Below are 13,617 nucleotides of genomic sequence, written 5' to 3' on the forward strand. Positions count from 1 at the left end.
GCTTACTCTTTCTTATGTCTGATCAGTCTCTACCGTTTATCACTTTTCTTCTTCTTTTTACCCATTGGCAATTCTCGATCAATTTTTCTCTAACCTATCTCCTGTTTCGTTGAAAGACCACTCGATTTTTCAACCGTGTAATTGAACCGTAAACACTGCCGAAAATCCGCTTACATAAGTTAAAAATCACTTTATATCAAAACATAATAATATAGCATGGTGAATAACCGCTATTCATTATTCCTTTACTGGAAATGACTTATTCATTATTCCAAGCATTGAAACCTTAGAGCAGGTTTCAATTGAGTGTCGTAAAACCAAAACCAAAGTAATTACTCCGGCCAATCACAAAGGACACAGACAAACCAGACAGTGAACCAATCAAAACTCCAAGCAAATACATGTAGCCGGCACGAAGCGCGGGAAAACGTGCGCGAGCGAGTCACGATTGGTTTTGGTTTTAGTTCTGATTGGCTGAGAAAGTGGCGCGAGATTTTTAAGCCAATCACTAAGCGTAGTAATGCAAAACCAAAGCAAACGCAATTAACTTTCGACACTCAAGTGAAAACCACTCTAAATATTCCTATTCATTTTCTGTTTTAGCCCGTTATTCATTATTCCCCTTCCACCCCCGAACCAGGATATCACATCCTTGGTTGGCTTGTGACATCATCCCCGCCATGTTGGTGGTCATTAACATGACCACCATTCATGGCAGGCATGTCACTATCATTTGAATCTCTCAGGGTTGGTTGCAAACCTTTACCATAAATTTTGTTAGCTACATGTGAGAAAATATTCACAGCCTGTCACACTGTCCCCAATTAGCGTCAAGATGTTTCACTTCGATTTCCCCCACAGGAGTAGTATTAAAATTTCCATACAGCGGGCCAGCCCCATACTTCACTCACGAACGGCAGTCTTGAATAGAACTTCACAAAATTGTATGCATAATCAAGTATGGGGTTATACGGAAATCTTGCCAAGATTGTGAATCAAAGAAGCAACAAGACGTTTCAGTCTCTACAGTGTCTCTAACAACACTAATGCATTAGTCAATTGAAATCCCGGCCCCCCCGACCCCCGGGACTTACCGGGGATTTAACGCGTCCAAAGCCGGGATTTAACGCACTTTTAACGGCGCATTGGCCCCGGTGGGCGGTGGATTTAACAAAACGTCAGTAGACCGGGGCCGTGGAGCGGTGATTTAACAGCACGCAATCACCTGAAGTGGGGACGACAGCCGGGATTTAACATGAAGGACTAATGTTTTTCTCAAATGTACGTTGTGAGGAATTTGTTCTAAGATGTCTTAACGCTTCTACCTTGATAAAGCCTTTCGTGACGCCTGGCAGATGGCACGAATAGAAATTCATGTATTGAAATGTAGGTTTGTAAAGTGCTCGCACGTTAAGGATAGACTCCTTGTGGAATCTCCACCTTTGTACGCTATCGTCTCCAAGAAAGTAGTTTCTGTTTCTGATATTTCAGCCATGAATTTTATCGAAGGGTGAAAGCTGTTTGCCTTTAGAAGAAATTCTTCTATTTTGTTTCTTCTTGTGTCTCACATTAAAAAGACGTCGTCGATGGATTGTTTCCAAAGGATAGGTTTATTGCTACTTTGTCGGAGTATTTCGTTTTCTATTTTGGTGATTTTCGTGCCCATGGCTGTTCGATGGGTTTAAAGATAATCTTTTTCATTGAATTTGGACGAGTTTTCTTTAACAATCAAACTGAGTATCTCTCTTTAAAACCTGTTAGGTTCTGGAGGGTTTCCTTTGATGAAATTCTTCGTATGCTTCGTTTACAGTGTTAATGAGACAAGGAAGGCTTTTTTAGACTGTTTAGGCAGTGTAATCTTCTCATTGAAGTTATTAAATTCTGTCAGACGAAGCTTGTTTCTGTGCTATCCGGCTGAAGTAGATGGTCAACAAAAGCTGAAATACGTCCTGTAGGGCAATCACACCTGATATTATGGGTCTTCCGACAGGTGTGTTCATAATGTGCTTATTTCGGGTTGGAAATTTGGCAATTGTGACTTTGACTACGAAAAATGATTTCTTAGTTTTCTCAAATAAAAGGCCTTTGGCGGAAACAAACTACATCAGGTTTAATTCTTTCCTACCTTATAGCTTTATATGGACAATAAATGAAAGAAATAGGATTGTTAACTTCTGTAACAAAATCAAGATTTTTTTCCCGGTTTTTCCAGAATATCGCTCTTGAGTTGTTTCTTTATTTGGTTAGGATGTCCCCGCTATGCGGGGCTTTTAACAGACGTCTTGGCCCCTAGGGCGGGGAAATAAGCCGGGTTTTAACACTTGACAAATGTTAAATTCCCCGGTAAGTCCCGGGGGTCGGGGGGCCGGGGTTTCAATTGACTGATGCATAAACTGGGCAAGATGTTCATATAGCACCATACTTAAGCTTAATAATACATACAATTTTGTGACTTTCGTTCCATTCGTGAGTGCCGTTAGTGTGTGAAGGATTGTGTGGAATAATGTGCAGGTATAATAAAGTATGGGGCTACACCGAAAACTTTCCTTAAACTGCACAGCCACAAGCTTATAAAGGATGCTATCGATGTTATCGGGTGCAATCGCTAAAGATATAAAGATGGAGGCTCAAAGCCTGTTCTAGTTTAGGAATCCTAGCACCCAAATACATCTACTATGCACCAAAGGCGATTCTAATGTTATCTTACCGTCACTAGAAGAATCATTTGCTGTTTACTTGATCAAAAATCTTGTGCGGGCAACAACACAGACAACACAGGCTGACTCGAACGATCCCCACGCGAGTCACGCTAGTCCCAGTCCACTCGCAAAAGAAACATATTCGCAATATTTGGATTGGACTTGGGGATATCATCTTTCGGATCTTTTTCTTATTCCAGCCTACCGACCACCCAGGGCAAGATAACTCTTTTTACTGTTTTAAGTGACTTCCATACCTTCTCTTTGACATAAAGCTCTTATTTACCGAGCAGTAAAGGTTGACACCTTACCTGGTGTCTTTATTTCCTCTTTTTAGTGCTTCGGAAAGCCATACTTACACCAAACGAGAGTGTGGAATAGACCGTTGAAACGAAAATCGCCCGTATGGCTTTTCGAAGCACTAGAAAGACAAAATAAGGACGCCAGGTAAAGTTTAAACTCGCCCTCTTCCCCCTCCCCCTAATTTTTTCTACAAGCTCTTTGACTTTTCCACTTCGTATTTTCAATCAATGTTTTTTTGCATTCTTACCGCAAGTGTACCGGTCTGGTGCCGATCAATATTAATTTTGGCCAATCAGATTCGTGAATTTGGTAGTTCCCAGTCCTTGTGAAACAGGGCCGTATAATATTTAGTAAATAAACCCCTTCAGGCGGCTGGTATATTAAAGGATAACGCCCGAGGCTGAAAGATTGTAGAAAAATGAACAGTTGGCCGAAAAGCGAAGCTTAGAGGGCAACTGTGAAATTTTGAGGACAATATTTTACCCAAGGGAATTATCCTCCAATACACCAGCAAGTCAGAAAGGGGTTTATTTATTTTATAACCCGCCGAAAAATTTCTACAACGCGCTCTATCGCCAGTAAATTAATAAGAAAAAACCTACGTAATAAACCCGTCGTAACGTGGTTGAAATAAATTCAAGTTGATTGGTTTACGTGATTTTTTAACTCTGTGATCTCATAAAAATTAGAATTGAAAAAGGTGGCTTTATTCGTTTGTTTTGTGCTTGCCTACAAAATCGGGCAACGGATATCAAATCGGACGGGGTATATTCGCTGATACCCGTCGTCCGATTTTGTACCACGTGATGCGTTTTGTCCAATGAGCGCGCGCAAAAATTAATGGTTATAATGTTTCAAAGACTTGATTAGTTAATCGGAACATGGATGTGGCCGTTTGATGTTAACAAACAAACAAACAAACAAAAAACAAACTCGCACAAAACTCCTACCGAATGCGATTCAAACAAATTTTGTTTCAAATGAAGTTTGTAATGTAGATTCAGACTGTCTGATCTAAAACAATAAGCACACTGATTTCAACTATTTCAAGCATTATTCAGATAAATAAATAAACATGCAGTGAAGGACAAATGACCATGGCCTTGACATGTCATTGTCCTTCCTCAGCTCAAGTATTTTTAGAACTCATCTAAAAATGGCGAAAACTATCGCAACACAACTAAAGTTGCCAACCTACGCCTCCCCACCCCACCACGTCAATCAATCAATTAATCATGACACAATGAGACACAAGTACGCTGAAAGACCAAATATCACTTCCGCTCGCGTTTTTACTGCCGTTTATTTCAGTTCATGCTAGGTTTATACTCCTTTCAGCTTTTAAAATTCTATGACTTTTATTTTATGACCTTTCCAATGACTTTTCCATGTTGTCCATGACCTAAACTTGACCCTTTTTGTAAATTTTAGAAAATTGTCTTGATTTCTGGTGATTCTGATTATAACTTCGCAAAAAAGAAACATTGCTTAATCTATTTTGTACAATCGACGTAATTTTCCATGACTTTTCACGGCCCACACTTAAATTCCATGACTTTCCAGGCCTGGAAAATGACATTCTAAAACTCCGTGACTTCCCATGTTTTCCAGGTCTCGTGCAAACTCTGTTCATCTCGGGGTACTTGGACCGGGAAAATTGTTGATAAGAGCAAGAGCGGAGGGAGACTAGGTGAAGGGACTATCAGTATTATCTCGGAGGCAATTTGCATTATAGAATACACAAATTTGGTAACTTTCATTGCAAACGGTAGACAAATGTTGTAAAATCGCTTTCAATCTGTATGGCTTTTCCACTTCAGGCTTTCCTCAATACGAATACGAAGAATGAAGGGACTGCCATACAAGTTTGCTATCCGTTCTTCACCTTAGTTACTCTTAAACGATACAGCTTTAACACTTATTTCAAGGCAAGACTAACAGTGTATTTTACTTAGGGATAAAAACATAGATAAGATCCTCAACGTGCTCTGCGTGGGAGGCCACAGCCGTTTGAAGTCTGCAGTTGTCTCGTTTTTAAACATTCCGTCCTTTTCTGTAGTGATATCATGGTCTTGCCTTTATTATTTGTAAGTTACAAAACGTTCAAGAAATTACGCACGCTACGCGATAATTTCTAAGAGCACGAGCGAACTACACATAGAGCCACAAAGACCACAAAAAGCAAGCCAGCTAATTCCTTTATAAAATGTTCAAGAACTTGCGCGCGCTTACACTCGTGACAAAACCTTAGTTGCGCCTCGTGTTCTCTATGCATTTCTCTCGTTTTCGTCAAAATTCTCCGACGTGTCCGTAACAACTCCATAGAATAAACTTGATAACGTTATATATTCAACAGATCATGCAATCGTATCGCGTGCAATAACCCTTATAATGTTCTCGTTAGACTGGCTAGTTTCACCACCAAGCCTTGCTTTCAAAGTGCAGACTCAGTATTTTTATCATGAACGAATTCCCAAAGCAGCAAAGATGAAAAGAATACACGAGTGAAAACTGCATGAAGGCGGCAGAAATTCGAGAATAATTCGCGGAACGAGGCTTGATGGTGAATTTTGAGCATACCGGTATGACGTTATTATTGTTTAACTACTTGATTAGGCAAGTGCAGCAAAAACTTTTAAAATACCATTTAATTGAGAAACACAAAAGTTTGTGGTTTGTTTGTCCATGCTTGAACAAATTCCTGCTTAGGCTTCCTATTTTTTTTGAACAATGAATAACCTCGGTATTTTTAGATTTTGGTTTTTATCCAAGGATAATGGAAGATTAGCTGAATAGCGCTATATAAATATTATTATTATTATTATTTATTATTATTATCATTATTATGCACTTAACAAAGTGCAGACTACTCATAAAATTTTGAACAGCTGTTCTGATAAGAAAACCATGAAAAAAAGGTTGCGCGATATAATCAAGCATGGATTTTTATTCAACCCCCCCCCCCCCCACCTCCTCCCATTCCCCCTTTTCTTAGCCATTCACCTTCGAATATCTCCCCTCCTACTCCGTCCTCCCCCATCCCCTGCAGCTTTCGACTCTACTCCTTCCCATAACACATTCTACTCTTAACCATTCTCCCCGCCCTCCTCAGCACTTTTGTGATGGCGCCAGCCGAGCAGTAGTTTAGGGGCGAGTAGCTGTGACACACACAAGTTTAATACGTTTTGTGTATTTCTTATCTTGAATAAATGAACTCAAACAGTTGAATAGCATTACAGATGATCTACGGCCAAAACAAACAAACAATTAGAAATAATTCGTTAAAAACTAAGAAGCGTTTAAGGTTTTTTAAAAGAATGTATCACACAAAAAAAAAGGAATAATAAAAAATTAGAAGCTTTTTAGCTTTTAAACACGCCATCTCTTCAAGTCAATCTGATTCTTCGATCGAAAAACCTGCCTATATGCTGCATTTTGGGAAGCAGTCACGCAAACGCCAGTTCTTGCTTGCGTGATACATAACAGGTAATTTCTTCATCGCCGTTCGGTTCCGAGTAAAATTAAAAACCCTCGAATGAAAAAACAAAAAATATATTTATTTCTCGCAAAAATGAGTGGAGTAACCAGAAAATTACAGTATTGGCTCTTGCTCGAATAAAACGAGTCACATAAATAAAATTAAATAAAAATAAAACGAGTTACATAAATATCAAGAATAACAGAAAAACTTCAAAACAAAATTACAAACGAAAATAAAAAGACTAAAAAAAGGGCATGCATTAGATCACGCGTACTAGATAACATATGCTGTTAAAAATCCCAACTAAATGTGAAAAAAGAAAAAAAAAGATTCAAGATGAGGCCAAGAAACATTTGAATGGCATTAAAAATTTGAATACTTTAAATTAAAGCCGTAAAATTAGCCAAAGCGCAAGTTTTTATTTTTGCCGTCTATTATTTTACTCGATGGCTTTACCGATCCAAATTCCATTCTAGTTTGTAGAAATTATTATATTACTAACTTACATTTCCATTTTGTTTTCTGAGCTGAGCAAGAACCAAAACAAGGTTTATATTTTGTTGTGTAAACATTCAATCCGTCTGTGACACACAACTTTGTCGGCCCACTGTACACGGATGAAAATGGACAAAATGGACACAATTCTTGCTAAACAGAAAACATCTTCAAAGTAGAGTCTGGCCCAAAAATGCTTTAGCTGCCAGCCGTTTTTAAAAGCAGAAGCTTGCTGCAAAAACATTGCGTGACTGACGTAAAAAAAGCTTAGTCAAAACAATCACCGGTTTCGCGCTCTTGTTCTCGCTTAAGTCGAACGCTTGAATATAAACACAAAAATATCCATTTCACGCTTTAATAACAGAAATCAGGGTATTAGACAAAATTTTAAATAGGAGAGTAATCTTAGCTCCTGCTGAGTAAATATCAAGAGTGCGGGATTTGAATCCTGGCCAAGAAACAGAAGAAAGCGGCCGAGCGAACTACTACGACAAACAAGGTAATCAAAAACATCACACGGTGCCTCAATCTATAAATAGATCTTGTTCGTTTCAAAAGCCTAAAAACCCAACTAAAACTTGAACAAATGAAAGAAACATGAAAAAAAAGTTTCAAATGAATTTTTATTCAAGATGGGGTCAAGAAACGTTTTGAAAGGCTTAAAGATTTAGAAAATTTCAAAACCGTGAAATTTTGCATGCCGTGGTAGAATTTAATTACAATTAATGAAATTACCCGCAGTGGCACCAAGATTTCATTTTGAGGCATTATGTATTGAAGAGAGCCGTAAGATGATTGTGGCCAAGGAAGTGTCTAGAGGCGTTTTTCTAGTCCGCGTTTTACTAGTCCGCGTTTTACTAGTCCGCGTTTTACAAGTCCGCGTTTTACAAGTCCGCGTTTTACTAGACGGCGTTTTACTAGTCCGTGTTTTACTAGTCCGCGTTTTACAAGCCCGCGTTTTACAAGTCCGCGTTTTACTAGTCCGCGTTTTACTAGTCCGCGTTTTACTAGTCCAGTCCAGTCCAGTCCTCGAAATACAGTATGCCATTTTGTAGACCATTTGTTTTACTTGCTGGCTTTACGGATCCTTTCAAAAATTCCATCATACTTCGTAGAAAAACTATACATTACCATTTTGTTTTCTGAAGTCTTGGGAAGTGTGTAAGTAAACACTGAAGTAAAGCTTTTTCATCAAGAATCAAAATAGAATTAAAGATTATTTTGCTGTGCAAACATTCAATCGTCTCTGATACGCGACTTTGCCGGCTCAACTGTGCACGGATGAAAATGGACATGATTAATTCGAAAGTATCTTCAAAGAATTATTCTGGCTCAAAAATGCTCTAGCTACCAGCCTTTTTTTAAGCAGTTTAATATGCGTAAAGCTTGCTTCAAAAACATTGTCAAAACAATCACCGGTTTCGCAACCCAGTACTCTCTTGAGTCAAACGCTTGAATAACATTAACACATATATTTCACGCTTAACAGAAATCAGGGTTTTAGATAAAATTTTAAATAGAAGATTGATTTAATAGCTCCTGCTGAGTAAATATCAAAAGTGCGTGTTTTGAATCCTGGCCAAGGAAGCGGCCGAGCGGGTCTGGAACGATTTACCGACAAGACTACTACGACGAAAAAATTCCGGGCGATTTATGAACCGGGCCCGGCCCAGTCTCTGCCCGGTTAATAAGGCCTATTCCTAAAGTGTGTATGTTTCGAGAACTTTTTCTCCTGGCTTACTCAGTTCAATAAGTACAAACAAAATGATCATAAAATGACTTAAAGCCAGCTTGAAACGTCTTCGAAGTTTTCAGTCCTCAAAGTACAGAAATATCGCAAGAAAGGTTCGGCCAACCGTCAAGTGGTGTGCTTCCGTGACGTCAAGCTGTTTGGATCTGAGCAACCTAATTCGAAGACCTCCTGGGTACTCCTTAGTAAATATCTTCACAAACAACTATTCAGAGCCCTTTCTAATAATCACAAATCCGTCGCCCGTGACTCGACATCACTAGCAGTTATCTTATTGTAATTTATTTTCACGGGAACTTTTTTTCGCGAAAATAGAACGGGCATATTTCGCGGGACTTAAGTTTCAAGATTTGGCCAAAAAAATACGTTAAAATCATGAAAGAATCGTTAAAAACGTTAAAAATAAATTTTCGCAGGTCTTTAATTTCGCGATTTTTTGAAAATCCCAAAAATGAAGTATTTCAATCATTTTTCCGTATTAAACTATATCGATTATCCACTGGCTGTTACTTTTGTACCTTAAACAACAACAACAGTTTATTACCAATAGCCTTTTCGCTGACACAAATGGTAATGTTCATAATTTTAACATAACCAAAATAACTGAACTACAAAAATATTGATCAACAAGTTAATGTCTAGGAGGTTGACTAGCAATAGAGTTATTTCAGTAGAGTTATGACTTAGAGTTAGAGTTAACAATTGCCAAAATCCTGAATTCAAGATTTTTGAAAGGCCAAAATCCTGAATTCAAGATTTTGGAATGCCAAAATCCTGAATTCAAGATTTTGGAATGCCAAAATCCTGAATTCAAGATTTTTGAAAGGCCAAAATCCTGAATTCAATATTTTGGAAGGGCCAAAATCCTGAATTCAAGATTTTGGAAAGGCCAAAATCCTGAATTCAAGATTTTGGAAGGGCCAAAATCCTGAATTCAAGATATTGGAATGCCAAAATCCTGAATTCAAGATTTTGCAAAGCAAAAATCCTGAATTCCTGAATTTGGCTTAACTCTAACTCCAGGCTATAACTCTATGAAAATAACTCTAACAGTAGCTGTCCCAATGTCGAGATGTACTGATAGACTATTATAACTAATTCCTTTCAACAAGTGTAACATAATGTTCTGTGCACACGTTTTGAACTGCGATATCGGTCTACACTACATTTCCACTTCCTCTCTATTCACTTGCTCATACACAAGTTAGGAAAACAAGAACCGTTGCAACTAGCACAAAATATACTTTCTGTTTTTGATACAACGAGAATCTCTTCTCACCTACCAGCAAAGGACAAACATCAACAAAATTTATACAAAGACAATCTGTATTTACACCCGCTTTCAGTGTTACGTGCATGGCTATCTTTCTACATCCATATTTCGACATCGTCTTTCGATGTGCTGTTTGAAATGACCCAATCAAAAGCGATGCATACCGGTGTTGGTTTCCTGCAAATACGCCCACAAGTTCAGAAGGTCATGCCTGTAGGCTGTGAATGGCGGATTTCGATCCGTCTTGTTTGCTTAGCACGTCAAAAAATGGATGTCGTTAGAAAGCCTCTATGCACGTACAGTGTAACCGTCTGAAGGCGGGTGTAAACACTTGTTCGCTTGTCACCTTTTTTTCTTCTAACGTAATAACTGCGAGTTATCTTTATGCCGACCAGTCTAGAAAAAGCACATTTTAGAAAAATATAATCAAACAACAGCCTTATTCCCGTCCACTTGTAGCTCGTTCCTTGAAACATGGTTCAAAATCCCTACAAACTTCTTTAAAGGTCGGGACACACTAGGCAACAAGTCGCTGGAACATGCAACATCAACCAATGACAGAGCGTCATGTATTTTTGCCATATTGAATTGGTAAACTAGTTCACATTCCCACTTTTTCAAATTAAATTCGCCGTGTGCCTAGTGTCGTGTCGCAGCGGCTTGTTTTGAAGCAGTACACATGGATTGACTTGTCGCAGATACCTGTCGCTGAGACTTGTCGCCTAATGTGTCCCGACCTTAATTGTGAGCCAGCGTCCCCCATTATTTCTGTCATACTCTTAAAAAACCAACACAGTGATTATCATCTTAGGTTTCTTTCAAATAGTAGGTCCTTGACAGGATTTTACAGCTGTCACAAAACTGAAAAATAGTTTTGGGGACGCTGGCTCACAATTAGCATCATTTGTATGGATTTTTAACCATGTTTAAAGGTCCATAACTTCGTCTCTGTTTATTCTAAAAACATCAAACTTGGTCAAATGACCAATCTCACCGTGATCTTTCGTGTGGTGGTGTAAGTTTATCGATTGCTTTAAATTTGAAACTCGCCCCAGTTTCCTGCGCAACTCCAGACTGACCAATAATTGTTTGGAAGCAGCAAATAAATGATGTTGATGATGATGATGATGATAGTGTAGCTTAATTCATGTAGCTTAGTAACTACGATTTGAAGGTAATTTTGTACATGACTAAAATGACCTAATATAAGTGTAACTCGGCATACATTCCTTACGTAACAAAACAAATTAAAACATGCTTACAACGTGAAAAAGCTCATTTTGTTGTTAAAAATAGTCTATTTCATGTGATTATCGTAGTGTTCGAGAAGTAGAGCTCGGCTACCTAATTCTTCCAGACAAATCCAACATTCAACGTGGCCTTCCTCAAGTTCTCGCAAATCGGATGTTGCCGAAGCCGAAGATGATGTATTATTTTCATCACATTCGGTATCCGTATCGACTGGATAGGTCAAGCCGTTTGCATCTTTGGGTTGATATTCTTCTTGCTCTGTTTGCAATTATAAGACTTCTTCCCTGTGTGGACTCTATGGTGTCTCTGCATACTTCCTGCTTGACTAAAACACTTGCCACACTGTTTGCATTCATAAGGCCTTTTACCCGTGTGGACTATTTCATGAGATCGCAAAGTCGATGCAGTTTTAAAACACTTGCTACACTGTTTGCATTCATAAGGCCTTTCACCTGTGTGGACTATTTCATGAGATCGCAAAGCTGATGCAGTTTTGTAACACTTGCTACACTGTTTGCATTCATAAGGCCTTTCACCTGTGTGAACTCTTTCATGAATTCGCAAATCTCCGGGTTTTCTAAAACACTTGCCACACTGTTTGCACTCATGGGCCTTTTCACCTGTGTGGACTTTTTCATGATCTCGCAAATTCGATGTTTTCCTAAACCACTTGCCACACTGTTTGCATTCGTAGGGCTTTTCACCTGTGTGGACTCTTTCGTGAGTTCGCAATTGTCCGGCGTTTCCAAAACACTTGCCACACCGTTTGCACTCATGGGGCTTTTCACCAGTGCGGACTTTTTTATGATCTCGCAAATTCGATGCTTTTCTAAAAAATTTGCCACACTGTTTGCATTCATAAGGCTTCTCGCCTGTGTGGACTCTTTCATGATTTACCAAACTCGATGAATTTCTAAAACACTTGCCACACTGTTTGCATTCATAAGGCTTCTCGCCTGTGTGGACTCTTTCATGAGTTCGCAAATTCCCTGTATTTCTAAAACACTTGCCACACTGTTTGCATTCAAAAGGCTTTTTACCACTGTGGACTCTTTCATGAGTTCGCAAATGTGCTGCTTGTTTAAAACACTTTCCACATTGTTTGCATTCATAAGGTTTCTCACCTGTATGGACTCTTTCATGAGCTCTCAAATTTCCTGCTTTTTTAAATCTCTTGCCACAATGTTCACATGCAAACGGCTTTTCATCTGTGTGAGTTGTTTTATGTTTTCTTAGTTTTGACATCTCATTAGTTGTTTCCTTCACGTCTCTATTCCTGGAAATAAAATAAATGAAAAGTGAAAAAAAGGTTACAACATATAACATCAGAACGATGTGGAAGTTTGCCTAAAGTAATATATGAACTGCACTTCTTTGTCTGCTTAAAACGGCAAAGTGGGATTGAACATATTCAAACAAGCCAAATTTGTAGCGATACAGAGGAAAGTATCAAAACACTGGAAAGGCAACTTACTGAAATTAGCTCTTTAATAAAACTATCACACAGAACTTCTTTTAACAGAACATATAAACGCAAGCAAACAGGAGAAGCAAGTAAGCAAGCAAGCAGGAGTGGAACTAATTGCAAGCAAACAGGAGTAGAACTAACTGCAAGCAAACAAGAGTGGAACTAAGTGAAAGCAAACAGGAGTGGAACTAACTGCAAGCAAAAAGAGTGGAACTATCTACAAATAAACAGGAAAGGAACCATCTGCAAGCAAAGAAGAGTGAGCGAGTGAGTGAGTGAGTGATACTTTATTTAAACTCGGAATTCCATCAATTGCAATTGGTTTTCATGAAAGCCGAGTAAGATTTAAAAATTTAAATAGAGTTTAATAACACATAAATATTAAAGTGGGACAAACTATCAATAAGTAGATAATAACATATCAAAGTCAATATCTTCCAGTCCTCTTTTAAAGGCTGCAAGAGATTTAGCTGACTCAATTGAATTAGGCAAGGAATTCCACAATTTAGGACCAGCGTAAAGAAAATTCCTTTTCATAAAATCAGTTTTCGGTAATGGTAAATTAAGTGGAAGCAAACAGGAATGGAACTAAGTGGAACTATCTGCAAGTAAACAGGAAAGGAACCATCTGCAAGCAAAGAGGAGTGGAACTAACTGCAAGCAAAGAGGAGTGGAATTAACTGCAAGCAAAGAGGAGTGGAACTAACTGCAATTAACCAGGAGTGGAACTAATTGCAAGCAAACAGGAGTCGAAATAACTGCAAGCAAACAGAAGTAGAACTAACTGCAAGCAAACAGGAGTGAAACCTACTGCAGTCAACCAGGAGTGAAACTTATTGCACACAAACAGGAGTGGAACTTACTGCAAGGGAAAAAAGGAGTGGAACTAACTGCAAG

General features: G+C 38.6%; 2 protein-coding genes across 3 annotated transcripts in view; both read right to left on the reverse strand.

Moving 5' to 3' along the window:
• The window catches only part of LOC144643143 (uncharacterized), a 35,349-nt gene extending 32,579 nt beyond the window's left edge, over positions 1 to 2,770 (reverse strand). The window contains exon 1 of the mRNA XM_078502305.1: positions 2,708 to 2,770. The gene's annotated coding sequence lies outside the window, so the exon portion shown is untranslated. The remainder of the gene's footprint in view (positions 1 to 2,707) is intronic.
• An 8,182-nt stretch (positions 2,771 to 10,952) lies between these two features.
• The window catches only part of LOC144643128 (uncharacterized), a 48,185-nt gene continuing 45,520 nt past the window's right edge, over positions 10,953 to 13,617 (reverse strand). For both annotated transcript variants that reach the window (XM_078502290.1, XM_078502289.1), the window contains exon 2: positions 10,953 to 12,528. In XM_078502290.1, the coding sequence (XP_078358416.1) occupies positions 11,472 to 12,497 (1,026 nt within the window). In that variant the 5' untranslated portion in view covers positions 12,498 to 12,528 and the 3' untranslated portion in view covers positions 10,953 to 11,471. The remainder of the gene's footprint in view (positions 12,529 to 13,617) is intronic.

The sequence above is a fragment of the Oculina patagonica genome, chromosome 2 (assembly GCF_052425735.1).
Source record: "Oculina patagonica isolate OP01 chromosome 2, crgOcupat, whole genome shotgun sequence".
NCBI lineage: Eukaryota > Metazoa > Cnidaria > Anthozoa > Scleractinia > Oculinidae > Oculina > Oculina patagonica.